The 26620-nt window shown below is 39.2% G+C and overlaps 1 protein-coding gene across 1 annotated transcript; it reads right to left on the bottom strand.

The window, feature by feature from the left end:
- Nucleotides 1-1450: 1450 nt before the first annotated feature.
- On the bottom strand, nucleotides 1451-8442 carry LOC139719228 (alpha-N-acetyl-neuraminyl-2,3-beta-galactosyl-1,3-N-acetyl-galactosaminide alpha-2,6-sialyltransferase-like). The gene is made up of 6 exons (XM_071630657.1): nucleotides 8425-8442; nucleotides 6748-7317; nucleotides 6064-6318; nucleotides 5222-5391; nucleotides 2746-2853; nucleotides 1451-2146 (listed from the first exon to the last, which is right to left on the bottom strand). The coding sequence occupies exons 1-6, from the start codon at nucleotides 8440-8442 to the stop codon at nucleotides 1774-1776; spliced, it is 1494 nt and encodes a 497-aa protein (XP_071486758.1). The 3' UTR covers nucleotides 1451-1773.
- Nucleotides 8443-26620: the final 18178 nt, after the last annotated feature.

Below are 26620 nucleotides of genomic sequence, written 5' to 3'. Positions count from 1 at the left end.
ATGGAACCCATCCAAAAATTTGAAAAAGAAAACAGAGAATAATGTGATGATGAGAGTCAACGAGACTCTGGGCAAAAAAAAAAAAAAAAAAAAATCCTCAATGACCTAAGCACACAAATCACTTCCATATTCAAGGTTAAACTGCAGATATTCAACTTAAGAATGAGAGGAAAGACATACAGTTTTGCACATCGCAAGCAAGATTTGTGATATTCTCTTAATTTTACTTGTATCATCATAGATATCGGCTAAATAATTTCTTGGCAGATATAAATCGATTAGTATATTCCTAACTTTTATTCACAGCAGTTGTCAATTAATAGCATACATCAATTCAAGGAGTTATTCTACTACCAATGAAGCCTGTAGCATTTTTTTTTTCAGATACATACATTTCATGGTACAGTTGGTACTGATTGTGGGAGGACAACATTTCAGTTTCTAATTACCATATCGCTATCAAAAGCCTAAGTGAATCCGTTTAATTTCCTTTCTGAGGTGAGAGAAGACAATTTTACTGTTTTACGACAACGTACGAATGCGTTATGAAAATTTACGCAGATAGAATACTGTGAACTCTACGGTTATTGCTCAAGCTTACAGTAATTATCATAGAGAAGGACAGTTTCCTGTGTGCTCAAGGCATATACGTAGGCCCTAAATGGCACATCAAAAGCAAAGCTATCATCTTTCCGGGTATTATAAACACTGCGTTGGCAAATGGATAATATACGTTGTAAAAAAGAAAGTCATCTGTGTTATAACACATTCATCTCTTCTTTGTCATTATCTGTCAACTTTTTGTCATTAATCATCTTCCGGATGTTGGAGATAATCATTCTTGAAATACGATTCATGGTATCACAAATAAAAGCAAGACATTTCTGCTGCATATTGTGTACGTTTATATTCACTGTTCAGATCAAACACATATTCTTGGCAATCAAGAGGACAGATTCAAAATGGCAACAGCGGAGAGTAGGAAATAAAGAACGAAGGCGGTGCCGTCATAACAGCTTACAACAAAATAAATAAGGGTGCTTAAACAGCAGTCACAAATCTATCCATAAACAAGCTCCTTATCTTTACTTACTCTTCAAATTTATTCAGGCTGCCTAAAAAGCAAAAATAAAAAGTAAGAATATTCATTAATCTTCATTTATGGTTTATACTAGATGCTATCATTCCAATATGACGTCTATAATCTTTGTAACTTCACAATACGTTTGAGGAAGCACTTAAATTTTCTCTACAGAAGAAATGAAAGCCTCTCTGAATAGATATTTTTTCATACGTCATCTTATGTCATCGTACGTCAAATATATATTATATAATGTTCTCTCAAATTCATTTAATTGGAATTCGAAGAAGCGTATAAATGCGAAGAAGGTGTGCCTTCCAATGACGATCAGTTAACGTTCTGGGAGACTGGATGCAAAAGAAGAAAAAAAATATAGCAACCGAGGACAACGAGGAGAGAAAAAAGCTTCCATCACATTTTGTACCATATTCCGACAGTATCCATGGAGTCTTGGTATGCTCCATTGGTCTCTGTCTTTATTCCGGCTTTCTGTCCACGTAATGGCCTTTGCGTGAGAGGCGAGGGAATACCTTCAAACAGCAGGTGGATCGCTTCCAAGGCACAGTCTCCCAATCAAACGCACTAACTTCTATACACGCAATATTGCAGTTATTGATACGATTAGAATAGCACCATATTTTTGTTTTCGTTTAAATAATCATAAAAGTTGGTAGCACAGGTCCACTCTTTCGTCATGTTTGTGGTCTCTTCTGCACAACGGGGATTTTCCTTCGTATAATGACCTTCTTCACCACTCTTTTCACAACTTTCCGTATAACTCTAGTCCTGTTTGATATCCGTGGGAGCGTGCCGCTCCTTTTCGCTTCGTAAAACCTCTTCAAGAACGGCGTTTCTATGGAAGCGTTTCGTGGTATGTTCGTCAAGTTCCACGCGGGCCAGTGAAACTCGATGTTAAACTTGGTGGCCCAGCGGGCGAACACGGCCTTTTCCGTAATAAACTTGTGGCCCGAAGTCAGTTTCTCTTCGCTTCGCTTGTAATAGTCGCACTCGCGTAGGCCGTCCAGTTCGTAATAGTGGTATAGGGTCGTCGCATTCGGGTTCTCTCTGCAAAAATGGAAACAAGGAACGAGTGAGAAAAGACAGGGCGATTAGGATAGTGGAAGTGATGCCGATGATTAGTAATTTTGATGATTAATCACAACAATTATCGTAATCATCTTCAGCTGTTTTCTCAAGTATTATACTATCATCGTATTGAGTACCTCTGACTCTATCTGGCGAAATGAGACACGTGGCTTGGTTCATGTAAGACAAAAAGGGAGCATTTTAGTGCACAGCTTGTATTCTTTGTTTCGCGAAAGACGTCACTTTCTCTAGTTCAATTAAGAAAATTGGTGGAGAGAAATCTATACATATATATATACATCTTTAAAAAAGAAATGTGGCATAACATAACCAGCGCATCACTACGTCATTGAGCTGTATACCAGGCAATGCATGTGTTTGCTGTATTTAAATCCTGTGAATCTCAACTGGAAATGTAAAAAAAAACTATTTCGTCAAAGACGTCATTATCATACTCTCAAACAAAAATAGAGATTTACCGTTCATGCTTCTATACAAGAAAAAAAGAAAGAAAAGAAACGCGAGCAATAGGCATAATAAGAAGTATATCGATGTATTGATCGATGAAATGGACGTACATGCAGAAATTTTCCGGAGCCAGACCAAACACGTCGACCTTGTCACATACATCCACAGCAAACAACATACTCATCCAGCCAGTCGATAACCACGTGCGGGCTTCTTGTCTGCAGAGTAGGTGGAAAAAGAAAACATGTCGGTTTACAACCCTTTACGGATTTCGTTGATTAACTCTAATTTTCCCAAATTAACTAAAATAATAATCATTATGACCACTAACTTGGTTGGCTCTTAATGGCATGCTTGTTTATTAACTTCTACTCGCTTGATTCAAGAAGAGGTTTGCAATTACTGCAAGTCATATAAATAGTACTTGCATTTGCCAACTGTGACCTCGGAAATATCCACAGCTGATTGGTTTCTGTTCAGCTGCTACCATGGAAATTGCAAGATCAAAGTATGTTTCAATATTGTGGCAACTACATCATGAAATGAAATGGGATCCAGATCTTTAAGAGAAGAGAAAGAATACCCTTAATGCAAAAAAATATTAGATTGCCAGTGGAAAAGATGCCTTGTTGCTTCAGTCAGACTGTTTTCATATTCCCTATTCATTTCAACAAATCGGCACAGTCGCAAAATTTCTCTCATAATTCTCACGGTTCGTGTGATTGCCGCCTAAATTGAATAGGAATAGATAATACTACCTACGAGACGTAATATCCAAAAACGTGATTTCAGATTCGTTATTCTCGAACTTGGCATATTGACAGCAGTAATATCACTGAATTGATAGGCGTATACAATCAATGGTAACGGCACACGAATGGTCCCGATGTAATATATATATATATATATATATATATTCAACGATTCTAAAAGGAGAAACATATTCTATTGACACCCTGCATGTTGAAATTGTGACTAAACGAGCAAAGTGTCATTTTGTGAGCAAAGTAGCGCAATGTTATGATAAAACAGCATCTTCACTGATCAGCAGACATGTCTCAAAGGAGACCTCAGGATGATTTTCAGACTTCAACATTATTTTGAGCAACTACTGTATAAATAAACACGGGTCCTGAGTGTCAGAAGTTATAGTGATTGGAATAAGGAATATGAATGTTTTCAAAATGTATACCAAGTCACAATAAACAAGGATAATGACATGTCAGCTTCACCTTAAAAATACATGAGTGGGGACGCGAAGAAGCAGAATAAAAGAAGAAAGCATGCATAGATAATATTGTATAGGTAAATCTGTTAAGCAAGCGGTATTATAACGAAATTACATTGCTGCATTTCTGAAATCTGAGCCTCCTATCATAGTATGTCATCATCCTTGTTCAGTGTAATTTGTTTTGAGTTTCTCTGCTCAAGGACCACAATAGATTCCACAAATCTATACATGGAGCCGTCGATCTATTTTCTACATGATATGACAATTCTCTAGACTTCCCCTTTAACATCAGCCGCATAGAATGGGTAGATAGACAGACAGACAGAGAGGTTAAGAGAGATTAACCCTTTCTGTGCCAGTGAATCAAATATGCACAAATTACACACATAGTACCTATGGACAGGAAATCAATGTAGCAAGCAGAGGGTTAAAGGAAACCAAAGCCAAAATAATATGGATGGAGCGAAAGATAAATATAGAAGTGAAAGTGAAAGAAAAATATTAGTAGAACACATCAGTGAAAGTTTGAAGCAAATCGGACTAACAATTCCAAAGTTATGAATTCTTAAAGTTTCTGTGTCATCATCGCCGGGTAACGAGACTACTACACGTCATGACGTCATTATATTGACATCGATTGTCCGATTTTCCTTAAACTTTTACTGATGTCTGAGTTGTACTAATATTGCTGCATTCACTCAAAGCCGTTATTCAGGATTAGGTTTCCTTTAACATCAGTACATGCTGCCACATAAATTGACATAGAATGTGCATAGAGACAGACAGATTGAGAGGGAGAGGGAAATAAGAAGGAGACAGCGGGAAACTGTAGACACAAAATACACAAGCAAACAAAGTATCGGCGAGTCGCATACGATATGTCGTCTGCTAGATTTCGCTTCGCGTCTACAGTGACAGGCAGCTGATACCATACACGGTGTCGGCCCCTAGAGAGGCAAAGTCAATTTACGTCATCCGACAAACCAGTGGGTATAACGTGACCTTTTTACCTGACGCGAAAGGCTTTGTGGTATACGCTTGGAGACTGCTTTCATGTTCATGCGCATATATGTATCGAATAATGCGATAGTGTGAGAGCGCGAATGTGCACGTGCTTGCATGGTTAGCACCTGGTTAGATGCAATGCATTTATCTTCATGCAGAGGCGGGTCAGTCGTATTGGTATACAGTAATCAGCTTAAACTGGTTATTGCGATTGTGAATGTAACATTCATGTTCTATACCTTCGGGGCTACCCTCCCCCTCTTTCTCTCGCTTTCTGTGTTTGCGTGTGTGTGTGTGTGTGTGTTTGTGTGTGTGTTTGGCAAAAGACGGAAAAACAAGATAATTCGTACCTGCTTAGACCTGTTTCTGTCTGGAAGAGGCTCTCAGCAATCTTGACTTTATCGGGGGTGAGGAGGAAGAAGTCTACCTCTGGGTACACCTTGGAGAGGTTGCGAGCACTCTTGAAGTACATGTCAGAGGCCCTGTTAACGTTGACGTTATACAGCCAAGGAACTACGACCTGCAGCGGTGACGAGACAAAGCAAGGCAAATGACGTCTACTTTGGTTTTCCGCATTTAATGGGTCTTGAACTTCGATGAACATTATTCAATTCACAGGGGATGGGGGGGGGGGCGATTGAGGGCCATGAAAGAATCATTTTGATAATTTTGATCGACTATAATGAAACCTGAGCAGCAACCTGACGTATTTTGAAAGATTTTTGTAACATTCGGCAATTACATATTCTTCACCATGTCTAATACGACCCATTTTCACGTTATCTGCTGCATTTTATTGCGGCAAAGTTGTTCGCACAAGGCCTACTACGAAACACCTTAGTGAGCATGAACTTCACGGCAAATGACAAAATCATGAGTGTATGAAACACAGAATCATGATAGAAACAGAAGTGAGTGAAGAAAATTGCTATCATAAAGTTATTATAATACAGTCAACAACTTCAATATCACTTAGTTATTGTATCAATTTTATTTTATCAGACAATTAGGGTCTATTTTGCACTATATGAGCATTTGTTTGCACTTGCCTTGTAAATTGTTTTAAAACATCATATCAAAAAAAAAATACCGATTTGATGTCATTCGTGAATAATTACTGTCAAAGGTCCACTCCTGACCGAAATAAAAAAGAAGAAAGTTCGGCGGTCAGACATTATAGGTGTAGACGAACCTTTTCAGCTCTGGTGGACTGGTTGCGGAGAATCTCCGCCTGAAGCTCTTGGCTTGTGTTAAGAACTTTAAGGTTTACGTGGCCCACTATTCGGATGGTCGTCCGAATGCCGACGTCGGTCTCGTAACCCGTGACAGGGGCCGAGTTCATGCGCAGGACGCACGGGTAGCTGTCGATCTCGGCTCCAGCCGAACTGTTGACGAGATGACCCGAACTCGACACGAGCGCGCACTGCGAGCACCGAAGGCGGAGACTCTGCATTAAGAAGAGACAACGACCGTATAATATGATTACAATAAATGTGCATAATGAATTTCATTTCCTCTCCACGTGATTGTATGAAGTATATCAATTCGGGGAGCACAAAGGCGTAGACGTATATATACGAAAGAAAGTTCCGTCTTTCGGCTTTGTCCAAATCGATTGTATTAATGAAATCATTGTATTCAATTTTCAACGTAGACAAATGGGGGAGTGAGAATGTCTGTATAATATGCGCGTTCGTAAAGACCGGTTTGCCCTATCTGATACGAACTTAGTACGAGTAAGTGAACATTAGAGATGTACTTTATCTTTTGATATTTATGTTTCATATAATCTGATTGATTTGTTAGTTCAAACGGGTTTGCGATAGGAATCTGTTATTACAGGAATTGGGGTGATGTCCTGTACGTCTATACTTACCTCTCCAGTTTGAATATTGTAATAACCCTCGACAACGGGAGGTGGTGTTGGCTTAACGGTAGCATTGAAATAGTGTACTGAAGTTAAATCCACTGCTGTTGTCACTGGCACTCGAGAGTCATTTCCACCATATTTGTGTCTTGAATTCCGACCCGCATCAACAATTTCTATTTCCTCTTGCTCCTCCTCCTCCTCTTGTTCTAAAATATGAAACGTTCTTTGTTCCACAAGATTTCGGGATTTCCCTGAGTCGGCAACAGCGCCGAAATCGTTCGACCTGCTGAGAACGATCCCTTGCCAGTCCACGACCTCATCCCGAGCAGCATTCGAATCCGCTCTTTTTCCCGCCACCCTGACGTCGTCTGCTCTGTACAGATGCAGGGCCGCTATGTCGTCTGCTATGACAGCTTCCTGGCCGCGCGAAAATAGGACGCTGTAGAAGCCCGAAGAGCGCCCCGCTCTGGTGGACCCATCGTGCGTGTGGACGTCTGTCTTCAGGGTGTAGAATACATAGACGGTAACGGCTACCACGGTATACCACAACGTGAGCAGTACCAGGCGACCCCGTGTCTGAAATGACAATAAAGGTACATTTCATTTCAAAACGAAGAACAAAAACAACATCAAAAGAACAAAATCAGACTAAAAATAAAAAGAAGTGTTATATTGAGTAGGTCTGCGTCTTTTTAGAGGCTTTGGTAGACTGGTGCTTGATGAAGAAGATTCAACTTTATATCCTTGTATTTTTCTAACTCATGTATGCAATGATTGTGCTATTGACTTCACACGGCCTACAATGGCCTATACAAAGTTAGTTAACCAGGGAGTAGATCTTTCTTTCTTTCTTTCTTTTTCAGAATATCAATACTTCTACTGATAGAGCATTTAAGTGTCATGATGTTATTGTGAGGAACCTTACAGAGTATGAGATGAAATAATCATCAAGTAATCAGGACTAGTCATTGCAGTATGCACAGAGATTCTGTCCCTCTTTAATTCGCTTTGATGTTTGAACAACAGCTCACATCAGAGCGTAAGAAAAGCTATAATCCCCTGTCTTACTTTTGTAATCATAATCGAAAATAAGCAGTGATAACTCAATCAACTGAATTTAATTCGATTTAAATCTATCTTCATTTTCGACGAAATATAATAGCATGTGAACTTCACTTGTTCACTTTACAACGAAAAAATAATGTAGACCATACCATACATTGTGATATGAACAGAATACAACAATAGCGGAACACCAAAATAATGAAACATTGTAAAAAAATCATCAAACTATGTGTTCTTTTGCTATCATAATTATGACCCTTGTCACGTAATAAGTTTGTTTAGCGACATCTAAATTTCACTCGCCAAATATATAGCAGCCTTTCTCACAAAATGAGAGACAGATAGATAGAGTGGGGGGGGGGAGGGTGATAAACATCATTATCCACATCGAAAAAGGTAACGAATGTGCTGTGTTAGTGTTATCATTTTGGTAGATATCTTTCAGGCTGCACCCACACCTAGTAAAAGCTGATCGACTGACACTCCAAAATTCCGATTATAATAAAAGAACACATACAGCACCTCAAGACCATTATAGGAATACCCAGAAAGACATACAAAAACTACTAAAAATATATCATTCTGTTAAATGAGCAGAATCTGAATCCATAGCATTACGGTGAGGACCCGCAGCATCGTCTTATGATTACTATGCTATACGGACGGCAAAAATCGTTGTTGTTCTCTTTTTAATCAGTCTTCTTTGTTTGATTATATTAGACTATGTACTCATGGGCAGACCTTATACTCAGTCAAGTTCGTTAGGCTATATCCACTGATATACAGTCACATAAAAAGTTTCCTTCTCACAGTAAAGACACAAAGTCCAGGGGATGTCATCTTGCATTTAAAACTAGGTGGACGTTTTGCTACCAAGATGGTTGTTGCTATACAGCTATCCACATCAGACACAAAAAGAAAATCTGAGGAAATGAGGGACGAAGTTTGTGCGAGAGAAGACTGCCGTGACCTTTCAAAGCGTGACATTCTTATGGAGGGAGAGAGAGATTGGGAGAGGGAAAGGATAAAAATGAGATTGAGCTCGGCGGTAGATCACGGCATCATCCCCCTTCTTCTGCTAAATTTGATGAATGTACAGCTGGTCCCTCCGTGCGACAGCGCGCTTGAGACGCCAGATTTAGCATCACTCTCTCACGCCCTATTCCTTGCTTCACTCCCGCCCAAACAGCGGCGCATACATTACTCCGTGTTTGCTTACGGTCTGGCAGTGTCTGCATGGGATGGATGCCGTATCCCTGATCCGATGAATTCAGTCCCCGGGACTTGCAGTGACGGGTGCGGATTGGTTAGATTGCACTGAGTGATGTCATTGGTTATGGTATTAGGCTACATCAAACTTTGCTTGATTAGAATGATAACTTTCGAGCTCGGCCCGTATCCAATTGACTTTATCTCAAAAACGTAAGCATTTTTTTTCTACGTCATATTCCAGGCAATCACAAGTTAACAAGCCAGGGTAGGTTTACAAATTGACATAGATTCTATGTATAGACTTTACGATCAAACCTCTATTATAGTATAGAACATGAGAACAAAAAAAAAAAAAAGGGGGGGGGGGGGGAGAGGCTTTAAGAGAATGATAATGACGGAGCCAGCAGAGGCCATTGGCCTTTCTACCACTGGGCTCCCACATGTGATTTTTATTTTTATTCTGGAATACACTTCCAAGAGAAAAACAGGGGAACCATGGCTGGGAAATGGTGCGAGCTGCAGAAAAAAGGGTTACTTTCAGTGCATTTTAATCATTCTTCAAATATCTACAGAGGTATAAAAGACTGCACTGCTATCTTTGCAATAATAATGGTGATGATGATGATGATAATATTAATAATAATAATAGCAATAAAGATAACAATAATGATGATAATAATAATAATGGCAACAAAATATGATAGAAATAATGATGATAACATGAAGAAGAATATTTATAATTTCCATTGTTAATATAAGTAGGGTTGATCATTATCATAGCTATTATACTATTACCGTGATCGCAGTGGATTCTGACTATTTTCTATAATCAAATACTCAATATATACGTTTAAAAAGCGTGTTTTTTTTTCCCGTAGCGCTTAGAAACATTTCATGTGATAATGCGCCATATAAATGTTGTAAATTATTATTATTATTATTATTATCATTATTACTGTTATTATTATCATTTCCTGGAGTGCTATCTTCGGCGACAGTCGCATCCACCTATACACCACGCTCTACCTCACATTTCTCTCTAGTGCCTTTAAAATACAGACATTCACTGGGAACGAGGCTGTGACGAAATACTGTAATAACTTCAAATAGAGAGAGTTAAGCAATTTACGTCACAGCACTCAATGCTATATACCTGTACTGTTAATATCGTCAGCCAGACTGTGTACCATACAGTAATGTGCTGCAGCCCTCTCGCATTCGGTAACGCCTGATGCAGAAAGCGGTACCTTCAGCAGAAGGTGCTACTTACAAACCATAGAAATATTAGCAAGGCGCTTCTAACACACTGTTTGAAGCTCGTTGATATAATATCATGCACTGAGATCGGGCAGAACGGAGAATATTATACGAGAACGGGAAAGGCAGGGTGGGCAATATTTCTCCCGTTGGGGTGTCATAGAGATGATATTGGCCTTGGCTCTTTTGTTCACTAACACGAGCGATGCATCACCGCCTTATAGTGCGTTAAAAACTCTGGCCCACAAGACCCTGATAAGACATAATTTCTGTTCTTTTTCTTTTCTAGCTGAAACTTCTTTTTACTTCTTTAAATTATCAAAATAATTAGACCAACAAAAACACTCAGGACTGTGCGGCTTTTTGTGGTGTGTGTGTGTGTGTGTGTTGCAGATGTTTATATCGATATCGAGTATCGATTCCACACCGGCTCCACATTCTGAGAGATACTGTAGCAGAGTCGTTCATTAACCGGAATATAGATGACAGATGAGAAGACAATGCCGGCTGATTTTTGCTTTCCTTGACTGTCATAGTTGAAGAATATTGGATAATTCCCAAGTGAACGAAATTCCAGATCAGTCGCCGTATTCGAGAAACATTCACCATTTGGAATGGCGAGCGAGTGAGGGGGAAGAGAGGGAGAAGAGAGAGACGGGGGGGGGGGGGGGGGGACATGAAATAACAACACCTATATCGGGAAGCGCAAATCGTTCGATATCAAAGCCATCTTCCCCCGACTGCAAATAGCTCGCGTCGAGCTGCAATCGCGATGTCGTATGTATTTCCATATCTAGCACGCGAGAGTCAGTATACTGGTAATAATATACGCCCACATGCAATACTCCACAGCCACGATTTCAACTGAATCTATCCGAGCAGAGCACTATGATCTGTCATGTGGTTGTTATCCGAGACCGCAGACTTATAAGGTCTATACGGTAAAGAACGGAAGATATTGCTGTCTTTGTCGGTGAAAAATATCACACCGAAAGAGCATCATATAGGTAGAAGCCCGCCGTTATCAAAACAACAGAAACAACAACAAAAACATAACAAACGGTATTGTTTTCTGTTAAAGGAACGCCCTCTCTGATGAAAGTTAACTAATTCTCACAATAAATTAGGGCCTATATCATGGCAGTCTCATCCCTTTCAAGGTTATGATAAAACCTGAAAATATAGAAACTGATTGCGTCAGTCTTCCAATCTGCCAAAAACACCGAAAAATATGAGGAAAACAGCAAAAAAGAAAAAAAATCCTTCCCAAACTGGATGGCAGATCTGAAACTGGCGTTCTGCTTCTAACTTTTCTAACGTGAAAGCAATAAAGGATCGATGAACTGGAGGATTTGGGAGATGACGTAGAAATGTTCATTATTGTTTTTTTGTCCGCTTCTTTTCTCGCCCTGCAACCCATTAACATGAAATTCGTGAATTCAACTTGATTGGAGATTGCAGTGGGTGGCTCTTTAAACAATTATTTATCTGACAGACATGGAAATATCCCCCCTTTTAAGCATACTTATTCTTGATAATTAATGATTATCATAATGAAATAAGAAGATCATTCTGCACAAGAGGAAGCGTACGAACTTTTTTTATACCGATTTTGCCAAGATGCTGCATGTCAATTTTCATATAGAAAACAGCGGCAGTGAAGGGATGTGGAGGAAGGATTTTATTCAAGTTACACAACTATGACGTCATTCTTAAAGGCATCCCGGTCCCCCCTTAAAGGGACTGGGGAGGAGTGTTGGAACCCAAAATGCAAAAGTGCTATTTCATGAAGTGAAACAGGCAAAAACAAGGACCAATGCCTATGAAAGGACTAAGCAATGAAAAAGAATCGATGAAAAATACGGCATTATGAAGATATCTATGATTTTTTGAAGAGCGTTACATGTAACGCTTGTCAAAATCACGGGGGGTCGGCTTAGAGGCTCTCCGTTCAAGTGTTGTTTTTGCCTCCCTCTTTTGTCCGATTTTGGCACAGCGTTAATGTATTGCCTTCTCCTCGGCGAAAAGCAAGCCCAAGATATCGCCGCGATTGCGAGGCGAAACCCGGGTGCCTGTTCACTGGCTAGCGAGCGTTATCGGTGCATTTCCCGGGATCCGCCCGGCAGCTAGCTAGCACGGGTCCGCTTGAACTCTGATCTGCTGGCTGCGTATAAATACCATCCACACTAACAATGGAGCCGCAGGAGGAGAGCGAGAGATCTGTCTCCAAGAAGAGGAAGACCATGAAAACCAGTGACAGAGTATGGAGATGGTGACAGAAAAATAAAATGTAGAGTCCCAGTTCCCCTCAAGACACTAGAAGATAAGGGGCTGAACGACAGAGATGTCATTTCACTTCGGCTGGATCGGTAATAAATTTGTGAAACTCGGAAGACCTCATAGAGTTCAGTGTGAGTAGGACCTATAACAACTGTTACAGTGTTAGTGTTGTTAGTGTAACATTAATTGATAGAGATGTCACTTAGAGGATCTACACACACTATTGGCCTACTATTTAGTAATACTGATAGTAGGCCTAGATTAGTAATTTTGTTAGGTGTCCTATCCCCTATGCCACACCCTACATTTTTCTATTAAACTAAAAGATATACTTATAGGCCTATCAGAGTTTGCCTGAGATTTTACTCACATATGTGGAGAAAGGCTACATGCAGATTCACAAAAAGGTGTATTCAGAATGCGATTGAGGTATGGTAGGTATCCTAGACCTATGTATTTTGAGACCCATAATTTAATGACATGAAAGTAGAATAGGGCAACATAATCCAGAATACGGTAAAATAGGAATTCGCGTATCTACATGCAAAACACTTTATTAGCGTGCCATTTCTTAATGTGAACAGCGATTTATGTGTAATTAATAGAGAAGCACATTTCAAAAAGGAGAAATGTTGAGCCAAATTTGGGATGTCATTCATAGGCAAAAAAATTTCCAGTTATGGTAACTATACACAGCCCAGTCGCTGTACGTACGTAGCGACAGGATTCGCACAGTGTACTTACAGCGTGTGGTCGGGCTACAGCTATAAAATGGCAGAGAAAAAGGGCCTCGGACTAGGAGTGGTAGACGCTGTAAGTACGCTGTGCGAATCCTGTCGCTATGTACCTACGTACAGCAACTGGGCTGTGTATAGTTACCATAACTGGAAATTTTTTTGCCTATGAATTACATCCCAAATTTGGCTCAACATTTCTCCTTTTTGAAATGTGCTTCTCTATTACACATAAATCGCTGTTCACAGTAAGAAATGGCACGCTATTTGTGTTTTGGATGAAAATATGCGAATTCCTATTTTACCGTATTCTGGATTATGTTGCCCTATTCTACCTTCATGTCAAATTATGGGTCTCAAAATGTTGAAATAAGAAAGTTACGACACTCATCAGAACTGACGTTTGTTACAAATTGGCGATAGGCGAGAAATCCAATTTTACGAAACGACACTGAATGAATGAAAGTGTCAGCGAATCTGGTAACTCTCGGTTTTTACAAAATACTTTGTGGCTGACTCAACTGTGTATATGTTGTCATCACAGCTATGATCGGACCAAAAACGTGAATTCACATGTTTGGTAAGGTACCTTGTTATTGTCTCCGGTACACATGGCATTGCAAAAATGTTGATTGAAGTGTATCTATTGTGCGTACATACATAAGTGGCTAATGGCGTATATGCATTGTAGCGCAGTTCACTCAGTCTCTATAGTGTAGTGGTTAATGGTGTATGCTTTGTAGCACAGTAGGTGCTAATTGTTGAGAAAGGTCTGTCAGATATTATTGTGGGTATCTTTCGTAGGGCAACAGCCAGCATCGCATTCAAGGACCATCCTGACTAGGCAGCTCAGTGAAGCCAGTGACAGCCCCTCTGGTCAGTTGAGACCAGCCCTCCCAGCTACCCAGCTTGATGAAGCCAGTGAAATTCCCTCTCGTCAGTTTTGACCAGCTACCCAGCTCGGTGAAGCCAGTGACATCCCCTCTCATCAGTTGAGACCAGCCCTCCTAGCTTACCAGCTTGATGAAGCCAGTGACATTCCCTCTCGTCAGTTTCGACCAGCTACAATGTAGCCTATACCCGGCTTGGTGAAGCCAGTGATGTCCCCTCTCATCAGTCGAGACCAGCCCTCCCAGCTTGATGAAGCCAGTGACATCCCCTCTTGCCCATTGAGACCAGCCCTTCCGTCGGTACAAAAGGTTTGTACAAACTAACTTTAATTACCTGGTACTATTTTAATACACCTAGATCCAACAACTGTTTTGAACCTGCAAATGAAAGTTAATTTTGATATTTAGTACACAAAACATCAATAAATTGTTAGATAACTCTGTGTTCTCAAACGATGCTGTTCTTATTCTTGCTGTAATTTAACTTATAACATTTTTTTTTTTTAAACCCAAAGCTGTGGTAGTGGTTAATAAGATTATGGTTGTCTTGATCATTACTTTTAGGGTTACAAGTTACATAGTTTGTACATTGCAGCCACATATAGGCCTACTATATGATTGTATGTGGAATTATACAGACCCCCAAATCCCTTGCATGTGGCTGGATTGAAAGACATCATAGGCCCGATGTGAGGTTGTATACACAACATATAAATAAATAGGGCCTACTTTGTAGATGGGTAATTCCATGAAGTTGGGGCAGTGTCCATGTATGTAGCATCGTGATATTGACAAAATACATGTCAGCATAACTCAATATCAATTATGCTATACATTTATTGTTTGTAGGCTTTACATTTGCATTGAGGCCACACATTTTCCTGGAAATTTTGTGCCATTCAGACTCAACTTTAATGAAGTTATTAAACAATATGTAACACTGTGTCCTGGAGCATCATGACATGTCCACGTAGCATCGTGATATTTTAAAATTTGGTCCAAAGAGACAAATTATGGCAATGAGCTTGACCAAAATTTGATGCAATATGCATATTTACAAGGTATGAATAAGATAGCTAAATATCTCAAATTTCCTGTACACAGTTTCAATTTTAAAAGAAAATTACAAAATGTATCACGATGCTATGCGGTGTCCTTTTTTGTGTAAAACTGTGGAAAGGAGAGTTAAGATATTTAGCTATCTGACTAATCTAGTAATTATGCATATTATATCAATTTTGGTCAAGCTAATTGCCTTAATTTGTCTTTTAGGACCAAATGTTTACTATCACGATGCTACATGGACACGTCACGATGCTACAGGACACCATTACATATCGTTTTAATAATTTCATCAAAATTGAGTCGGAATGGCACAAAATTTCCAGGAAAATGTATGGTCTCAATACAACTGCAAAGCCTATAAACAATACATGTATAGCATAATTAGTATTGAGTTATGCTAAAATGTCACACTTCGTGCCCCAACTTCACAGAATTACCCAGATGCACAATGAGAGGCTGAGGTCATCCCGACGTCATGTGCAGTGTCAACTCATCAAAAATTTGGCTAGGGTCTCTGTAGGTCTTATTTTCCTTTTTGCTATTTAAGTTCTACAGTAGACAGTCTATTTCTAACATATTTCATGGAGTTTTCTCTGTTGCATGTATGTGAGCACTACAAGATAAAGCTACCTGGTAGACTCTACACTGAAATACATGGGATAGCAAGTTCTGTGACTAAATTTACAGATTGGTGAAGAACTAACGGGACTATCCTAATTGTAAGTCAGTGTTAATGCCTTTCATTGTGTCTGATATACAGATGAACTCCAGTCCAGATGCCCCTGTGAAATGGAAAAAGGACAAGTTCATGAATGCCGTTGCCTTCTCCAATTAGTTGTGGAGGAAAATACTACTCTGAGGAAAGGACTTGGGTCAAATTGAAGTGGATCAAAACCTGGTGAGAGTGCTGACAGATATTGATTTTATCAGAGCCTGGGCAGATGTAAGGAGATAACAGGTTACTGTAAAAGTGGATATTTTAGCGCGACTAATTTTTTGCGGTCGGCGGGGTAAGAAGAGTTTCGCATGTTTATAGTTCCGCGGAATCAAGACATCAACTACTTGAACAAATGGCGAGCAAAAATATTCGCATGCTTTTATTTTCACGCTAGTTTCGGCTTACGGGAAATGCGTGAAAATGTCAACCAACACCGCAAGAAATTTCCACTTTTACAGTAGATGGCATGCATATTAGGGAATTTTTATGTAAATATCATAAATAAAATGAGCTATTTTCATTGGACTTTCAGCATATAACATAATTGCTTTCATCAGTACTAAACTTGTCATTGCTTGAATGATAGTCTTTAAAGAGAATATTTACTATGTGTATTACTGAATAGTTAATTGAGTCTATATGAGTAGTAAAATAATTTTTCATTGTAAATGTGTAGTAGTTACTTTATTACCAACATTCAGTCATTAGATGAGAGATCAATAGAATGTGCTTGTTGGCCTCTATTGCAGTGGAACAGCTAGCATCACATCCAAGTGCCATCACAGATATCCAGGTTGTTGAAGCCAGTGACACCCCCTCTCGCCAAATAAGACTGCCTCTTCTAGGCTACGCAGCTCGGTGAGACCTGTGACGTCCATCTCGCCAGTGGAAACCAGCCCTCTCTGCCACCAAGCTCAGTGAATCCAGTGACATCCCCTCTCATCAATCAGAACCAGCCCTCCCAACTACTTAGCTCCATGAAGCCAGTGACATCCCCTCTCATGTTCTTCTTTGTGGCTGGCAAATGTTTGAAAACTGAACTTGGATGACTTCAATATCATAATTATGTTGAGTGCATCCAAGTGATGGCAATGATAATAGCTCTGACACCAGTTCTTCCTGTAAGCCTACTGTCAATTTATGCCTTCATTGTGTATTATAGCAAAAGACATGTTAGTAATGAAAAAGCTGCACCTTTGTACCAGGATTGTTGGGGATTCTGATAAATGCACATTGAACATGAATAACATCAATTCCAATCATAGACTACATTCATGTGATGGCAGTGATAACTGATATGACACTACATTTATATCTCTGAACTCTCTATTTCTGTCTTTCCTGTGAGGTAACAACAAACATGTTAGTACTCAAATGTGTGAATCAGAATGAAACAGTGAATTGATTGCCTGGAAAATTTGTTCTTGCCCCATGTAGCAAGTAGGGAAAATAAATCCTGTAAACTCCTAAACTGCATGTGCATTAAACTGTTACTGGAAACTGAAAGGGCTGCAATATCCAGGCACAAAGTGTTTTGTCCTTTTTTTTTTCATTTGGTCTTTTTTCCCCCTGTGTTTCCCAGGTGTTTCAGAGGTGAAAAACTACAATTACTCCGTTACGATAAAATATTGCATCAGTGTTTTAAAGTGAACTTAAGCAGGGCTGTCATGCACAACAGTGTACATCACTGAAGGGCCTTTCACACATTTCATTATTGCTCTAATTATTATTATTATTACTACTACTACTATTGTTGTTGTTGCTAATTTTTTATTACTATCATCATCTTCATAATGATTATTATCCTCATCATTTATGTGATCACTGATATCATGCCATGTGTTACATTCAAGTGGCACAGCAGGTCCTACACAGTAGCATTGTCCATCAGCATTTTGGAAGACACTTTTTCAGCACAAAATTTTGTGATAACTCTATCAAATCACATTATTATGAGGACAATATTTTTGTGGTAAATGGAGTTTGTGCCCTTGTAATATTCATTGCATCTATATTTTGTGGCCAAAAAAAAGAAGTATGAATTTTGATAAACAAATGTGTTGGAAGTGCTTCAAACAAGATGTTCAGTTTTCATTCACATAGATATAAAAATACATTGTAATATACATTTTGGTAGGTCCCTACATGATGTTCTACTGATATAATTGTATATGCTCAAACCCTAAACCAATTGTGTTTTGACAATGCAATATGTAGAAGGTCTCCACACTGAAATAGTATAGTGTTCTTTGTACTTGAAGTCATTAACCCTGTGACATTGATTCTTGGACTTTCACTTCAATATTTTTTCCCTGCAAATGTGCAAGTTATTTGAAAGTGGTTGCATTTGTAAGGTTCTTTAATTTACATGTTATAGTATTATTATCATAATTGTTCAATATGATAGGAGTATAATGTGTAGATGCCCAAATTGACTAATGACAGAATGCTGAGCAGTTTCTTTTTTTCTTTTTTTTTCTGCAAATGATTACCTTACCTGTGTCAATTGGCAATCTTTGCTTTACAACTATTTCTATTATGACATTTTATATTTAAAAGATATAGGCCTACATGCAAGTAGCCAGCACAGATTTGTTATCTCTACATTGTATATCACATCACATTACTGTGAGAGCAGTTTCTAAATACATGTAGCACATTTGCAATTAGAACCTGTGCTCATGATGCAACACCAAATGCAAATATACATGCAAAGATAAAAGAAAATGTAAGGTCAGTGTACCCTGGTACACACAACTTCTAATGTAGGTCCCATGTACACATGCAATTTATATGTGCACATGAAATTTGTATTTATGCATGGTAGTATAATGTAAGTGTAGGGATTTATTTTGAACCTTTTATTATAAGTGTATCCCCCCTTCTGTTATTACAGGTACCACCCCTCTACACGTAAATACGTCAACCCACACATACAGTAGTACCGGTATTCACATCCACAGGCATCCACACACCCCACCTACAATTGTATCACAGACACACCACATATCACATGACATTTTCCACTCTTTCACTTCTCACCCATTGTTCCCTGTAATACTGAAATCATGCCTAAATCACCCAAGCCTGCACATCATTTACATATTATTATGAATATTTCGTTTTAACCTTTGTTTCTTTATTTGCATGTTCTGTTATGTTGATTTTGTGTATGCATGAATATTTATGTAACAACCCACATTTACATGTAAACCCATGCCAAATTATGTGAAGAATAAACTGGCTACAAGTTAGTTAGCCAGGGGACTCCTTCCAAGTAACACATGTGTGCTGCCCTAGTTTGCTTTTAGTGTGATGAGTGCTAGAGAGCTAAGTGAACCCTAGCCCTACATAAGTAATGTGTTAGATTTAAATTCACTGAAATATCACAACAAGATATTACCTGTGTATACAGGCCTAATTGTTAAGCATCAATTTACCAATGAGAAAAAAATGTGTTTGGATGATACAAACCTAATCAGGGTTCTAGATAAAAACTGAGTGAATGTTGTTGACCTATGTGGAAATAATTGACTTGAACAGATTATTCCTTGTGTCTTGATTTTCTCCTTGTATAGGTGAACAAGACATTGCATCATGCATGGTTGCATTGTACAATGTGTATGATAAATAGGAAAATGTATAAGATAGCCTCAGAAATTGTTGGATTGGTTATTAGACTATTACAGGTATCACATTATTCAGTCTAGAAGACTGAAAATGATCTGATCCCCAACATTTTTGTGTGTATCTGTGAAATAATTCCAATTAACCCTATTTATACAGAAAATAGGTAGGCCTAAGCCATACCAATGACCAACTTTCTAACCTAGTATGTGCATGTGTCAATTGTGAAGAAAATCATCCACAATAAATGTTACAACTATTAAAGTCACATGAAATTACGAATACATGACAAGTTGTACCGGTAATAAAAATGAACTATTGGTTAGTTCCAATGCAAGTTTAGATATAACATTGTACCGGATACTTCGAATTCTCTGGCCTACTCGGTACTTGTGTTTCAAATCTTTGAAGAAAAAAAAAATGGGTATGCCATGAAGATTGCATTGAATTGCATGTACATGTAATAACACAACCCGTTTGTGTTTCATGTAATAATTACATGAATTGTAAATTATTGTAAATTGAGATTTCGTTGATTTTTTTTTTCTACGTAGCCCGACCAGACGCCGTGCGAAGCACGGCAGTTACTGCGTACTAGTATATGGTACCGACCTAGCGCGCGCTGGGCCGGCTGTGTCCGTCCTTACCCGGAAAAGTTTCTATGTACGTACACGCACAGCCCAGTCGCTGTACATACGTTATATAGCCCGCCCGGCGTCTGGTCGGGCTACGTATTACTGTACCGCATTCACCTATCCCGCTTTCGGTACTTCTCAACGAAGAATCTTGTAATAAATGGAGTTTGATGGCTTTTAGGATACGTAGCCTACCGAGTCTTCCGACGATAGAACTAGCTCTCATAATATCTTGGAAGAAGGACATGTGAATCAGAGAAGGAGGAGTCCTTTGATTTTAGGTTAGCGCTCTCATCAAATGAAAACACGCAAGATCGTACAGCAGCTCGAGCTTAGAAGCACTAGCACTGGACACTGTGTATGATGATGCGAGTTATGGCAAGTGAAGTGCGGCCAGCGCTCGCCGCGCCCATAGGCACAGCCAGCCGTAGAGCTAGCCACAATTGCTCTACGTATAACTACTAGTAGTTCCGCAGCTCACTCGGCATGTTGGCTTGATTTCGCTGTAAGTTGGCTTGATGTTCGCAGTCAACAAGCAGTATTCCGCAATTCAAATACGTATCGCCATCGTATCGAAGGGTCTTTTTCCAGAAAAGTATGTTTTGTTTTTCGCTTTTTAAAACATTTGAGAAGATTCCGATTTCCAAGATATTTTCACACATGGTAAGTTACATATCTACCTTTCATTTTATACCCAAAGCACCTTCTCTTTCGCATGTTTTGCACAACTGAACACTCATCCCCAGTCCCTTTAATGTCATTGATACTATCAGCCATAGACGGCAACGAAAATCAGAATGCATATTACCAGAGCTACATTAAAACTGCCTCTTATCTTGGTATCACATAACACCCTGTAAACTGTCTGCCTGTTATTTCTGTCGCCATCAAGCAAACATTCAAAGAAATTAAAACAAAACTAGACAAAATGGTTAATATAATGTGCCTGTTTTTGTCATGCAGAAATGATTTTTGGAAAAAGTCATACGGTACAATCAAACATACTAAAAATTTGAAATTAGCCGGCGCGTCAAAGCGGAAGAGGATCATCTTGTGGCCAATCAATGTTGGCATCAAAGTCGGCGCAACTCTTTTGGACTCCTAAAGAGCTTTTTGCTATTATAACAGCTGAAACGGAACTGATTTCATTTCTATGACCGTTAACTTAATACATTTTTTTGCAACATGCTTTAGTGAAAATGATGGCGCCGGATGATTTTATTTCTTCCTGTAATGTGCCTTGTTCTCTGTTTCCTCTCCGTGTGCACGGGAGTGGATGGTAACGAAATGTAATGGATGAGATATCAAGCCAGTCACTTTCCAATAACGCTCAATCGAGATTCCAAAATCGTGGCGTTCCGCTACCACTTAATGCTCACGGAATGATGGAAAGAGAGAGAGAGAGAGAGAAAGATAGAAAGGGAGATTGAAGATACAGCGATGGAGGGAGAGAGAGAAAGAGAGATAGAAAGATAGCATTAGCGAGGGAGAGGGAGGCGAGAGAGGGGTATCACGCATCACAAATTGTCGTCGCGATTTTATTCAATATAATATTTTTTGATCAGGGAGGTGGAATCTCTCTTCCACCTCCCTGCTTTATAGCCTTTTGCCCCATGCAATATTTAGCCTCCACACTCTGAAAAGCGAAGATGTTCACGGGCAAGTGAGGATTGGGCACGGGGAATATGGCCTCTATCAACCTAAACACGGTCAGAGTTGTTGGTTCTATTTGCTCCAACACCTACGTGAATGTATAGACACAATGTTCCGTGGCTAAGTTTTGCTAAGGACCTGCACGCTCATGCAACATGCAAGCCATTCTTGCCCGGGGGCCCCCAGACCACCTTCTGCAATGTGCTAAAATGTTTTTATTATGTATGATAATTGCTGTCATCAAATTACAATACACTGAGAGGGGAAAACGAAAGAGCTGGGAGAGTGCCCAACTCCTTTCCGCACAAGTCTGCATCATTATAGAATAATTCATAGTACGGTAATTTACAAACGCGTACGTAGTGTCAGCTATATGCCTTTGCCTTCCGCATCACTTTACGGTACAACCTCCATAATATGATTGCACGGAACCCATTCAATACGATATTCTAGTACATTTGTATTTCCACTGATTTTACATAGGAGCCACAAGACTCCCGTATAGTCAATTACTTAAAGAAGAAATCCACTCCAAAATCTTATCAATTTCATAAAAATCTCTGCAGCACAGTGTAAAAATGAACAAAATCGGATAAGAAATAAGGAAGTTACGACATTCTGAAATTTCTTTTTTTTTTGCGGAAAACACTTCTTGCCTAGTTGCTATGAATATTCAAATCAGTAAGTTGATGAAGTCATGTTCTCACGATTCATTCACTTCATTATGCAGAAATGACAAAAATCTCATATTTAAGCTGTACAATATATTGTAATAATCTACCTGGTTGTTTTTTTTCGTATGTACATGAAAAATTGTGAGGGTATGACATCCTCAACTCACACATTTAAATTTTTATAAGGACTGTTCAAGAAATGTTTTCTGAAATTCCTTATTTCTTATCCGATTTTTGTCATTGTTCGAACGTTCTTTAGGGAATTTTTTTTATCTTTCTTTTGGGGTTTGTTTATTATTATTATTATTTTTCTTTTTTTTTTGGGGGGGGGGGGGGTGGTGGATTTCCTCTTTATAGACGGCGACACGTTCTGATCGTTAATGCCATGGATGCTAAATTAGCGTGTCTGGTCTCGTCACTGGTCTCGTAAGTCGCGAGATTTTCTAGCCACAGTAACGAGAAGGACGATCACTCACCTTACACGATGTCAACCTTCGCCACCAAGAGCGCATCTTGCTTCCGACCAGGGGGCACCGTGTCCTTGCAAACCCCTCGCCTCGTCTTGTCACTCACAATCTCATCTTCCAGTAAATCGTCATCTTCCCGCTAATGAACTTCTGATCATTTGTCGGTGAGGGCGTGACGGAGCTTAATGCGTCTCCCGACGAGTCCGCCGATAATATCCGTTGACGCTTTTTCACACCTTTTGACTATAATTCTCTGCCGCGCCTGATGGAGCTCTCTCTCGGTGACTTGATTCCGGTAGATTCTCCTTGTCATTGTGATAGGTGTCGCCCCATCATTGTGCACCCTGCAATGCATTTAAAAAGGAAGAGAAGAAGAAGAAAACAAATGCATATGGCTCAGTCTCACGGCGTTCGCATATCTCATACTACGTAGGCGGACACGAGAATCGTCGCCGCATTTTCTTGGTAAAGCCGCAGACATCAAAGGTGAGATAACTGCAAAGTTACAGAGTATGTAGTCTGCCCGAAGAACTGGAAATATGTTATTTCGCCAAATGTTCAAATCATGACATCTTAGCTGCTTGCTCTCCAACTATTAACCCATTCCTATACGGGAACCTGGCGGCATGTGTATTAAATCTATGGGGATTTCAGAATTCGGCATGGATTGGGTTAATGTCAAAGAATGATTTGAATTACATTTCAGTTTTCATAACAAAATAATTTTCATGACTATGCAATTTTGACTTGCCCTGTTATGTGTCGCAATGATAACATCCTAGGTGCTCACCTGCATCTGAATTTCGAAGCCGATTTTCTAACAAACTGTATTTATCTGGCTGACAGCTTTCTTGCCCTTTTTATGTTTTTTTTTTTGATAACATGGGACAATTTGAAATTTGGGAGTCTGTGAGAGAGACAGAAATGAAAAAGAAAAAAGAAAATCAATCAATGTTCGGCGATTTTATCAAGCTATTCGAGTTATGTACATCCTGAGCAATACGACGATTTGATTGGCTGCACATATAGAATAGGTCTGAAATATGAATTCAAAGGCAAAAGTAAAAAAACTAGAAAAAGAGATATCATTATGTGAAGGTTATGATGTGTTTCTCACAGAAAAAAAAATCTGATGGGAGAGCGAAAAAGAGAAAAAGGATGAAAGATGGGAAGTGAAAAGAAAGGACGGAAAAAAAAGAAAAAACAGTGGAAAAACAGTGGCATCATATCAAATGAAATGCGCGTTTGTGGGAACTGCCAGAAAAGCAAGGAAATAACAAAATATATACCAGGTATAATGCATTTGTGTATCCTGGAACAAGATAAGACAAAAAAAAAAATATGCATTCACGACTGACTTTATGGCGAGGTGATAAGAACAAAGTGTGATTTGACGGGAAAAAGCGGAAGCCCATATACTGAAGTAAGCTATAACAACGTCGATGACAGTCTGTGGGTTTCAGTATTAATGTACTGCACTCTTGAAAAAAAAAATGTGTTATGATATGACTGGCGGAAATGCTTTCCCAAATTCCATCCAATTTCACTCAATCAGTTTTCTCATCAGCTATCCCACTTTGCCGAAATGATAACGGAACAACAATGCATTATTTTGAGATCTTGTTGTTATTGTTGCCGTTATTTTTTTATGGGGGGGGGGGTGGGGAATTGACGGATGCATGGTTAGTTGAAAAACAGAAGCTGAAGACTAAACCTCGAACGTACATTCTCCGTTGTGTTACTCCTACTCTCAGCCGCACTAATGACCAACATCCCTCGCTACATGCGTGGGACTAAATGGCAAGGGAGATACCTAATCCTGTGTCCTGAACATCGGGCAATGACGGACCTAATGGTATGATATAGACTATACTCAGTGACGCACAGAAAACCTATTTGCGACACGTATTCTATTATTTCTTTAAGCAGAGCGTCATTTGATGTATTACTGTACTGCAGTGTTCTACTTCAATGTCGGGTAACAATAATGACCAATGTGATCGTATATAGTTTCGCTACAAACGTGATCTCGATTACGGTTAATGACATTTTACAATTATCGCTGCTGTGAATGCGAATGCAGTACTGCTCTTACTGTATAAATGGCAATAATTATCTCAACTCATCGACTACCATCTGGTAGTCGCGTGTAAAGGAAAGTGAGCTTTCTCATTTTTGTGAGGAACAGATTGAATATCACGATATCATGTTATTTTTCTCTGCACTGCAGTGGAAATTGTCTTTAAAATGTGTGTCATGAATGTAGCAGATAATTGCTGAATTAATATTTTCAAGATCATAAAAACCTTTGGGTATACAATGATAATATTGCTATTCCCAACCACTTCTTCTGTCACCCCATGTTAAAGATCTGGACTATATTATTCATATATTTTATTCTTAGTTTCACACGAGCAAACAAGAAATTAATGATTTCCTTGCAATGACTTAGACGAAGACTTGATAAGGAATATCTTCAAAATAACAATCAACCCTCTGCGTGCCACAGTTATTACCTGTCCATAAATTTGTGTGTGAAATTTGTGCACATTATTGACGCATTAGTACAGAAATGGTTAATGACCATCTTGTATGTACATGAGCCAGTGACAAAAAACCGAAAGACCGAGAAAATGGAGTGTCAGGACACACGAAACACTCAAGATTAGTTCAGCGAAATTCAACTGCATGGGGTGGTAAGCTCCATGCTTCTTAGATTTATGAATTATGGTAACACAAAGTTTTGATTTTTGTTAACTGCACGCGTCCAGGTTAGACGCTTTGATCAATCATCCCAGTCACCAACACAGCTCAAACTGGCTGACCGGAAATCACCGATGCCAAGTGGAAGGGCGGCGGCGTTGACCACTTGACGAAATTCAAAATTGCGCTGCTTCTCGAAAGATTCATCACTAATGTATACGTTAATGTAGCAAAGTGTTGTTGTTTGCTGTTTGAAAAATTGTTTATATCTTCATCTCACAGAAGAGGAAGAAGGTATGTCTTCTTCACAAACCACCGCAACATCATCATCATCATCGTCGTCGTCGTCGTCATCATCATCATCATCATCAACATTATCATCGTCATCATCATAATCATCATCAACATCATCATCATCAGATCATATTATAATATTGCTGCTGCTATACCAACTACTACTACTACATGTACTGCCGCTGATATTATAATCAGTACATCCCCGTCCTATATGCACGTAAGACAAGTAAGTCAAGTCAAGTCAATGTGAGCAGTACACGAGAAAGTCTTACGAGTACATTCGTTGTCGTAATCAGATGTCAGGTACTACTATGATTACACAGCAACTCATCACAAAAGCATCATTCACTGAAAACATCGACCCTCGTCCCAGGAGAAGTAACAAACGCTACGGAAATGAATTGCCAGTTTATGCACATGCTTAGAAGAAAAGGGCGTTAAACGAGAAAATACAACTGGCTTATGCATAAAACCTGATAATTATTGAATATCTTTCATATTTGGTTTTCACGTTCGGAAAGAGTTCGAGTCATCACTTCTCTCCACTTTTAATGTAACATGCCGAGTGGATTCATTTAGAAATGCCAATTATGCGCACAAAT

This window comes from Diadema antillarum, unplaced genomic scaffold (genome assembly GCF_040938485.1).
Source record: "Diadema antillarum isolate AM-2024a unplaced genomic scaffold, OU_Dant_1.0 scf00000107, whole genome shotgun sequence".
Taxonomy (NCBI): Eukaryota; Metazoa; Echinodermata; class Echinoidea; order Diadematoida; family Diadematidae; genus Diadema; species Diadema antillarum.
Note: the sequence above shows the minus strand (reverse complement) of the source record. Positions and strands in the feature narration are given on the sequence as shown.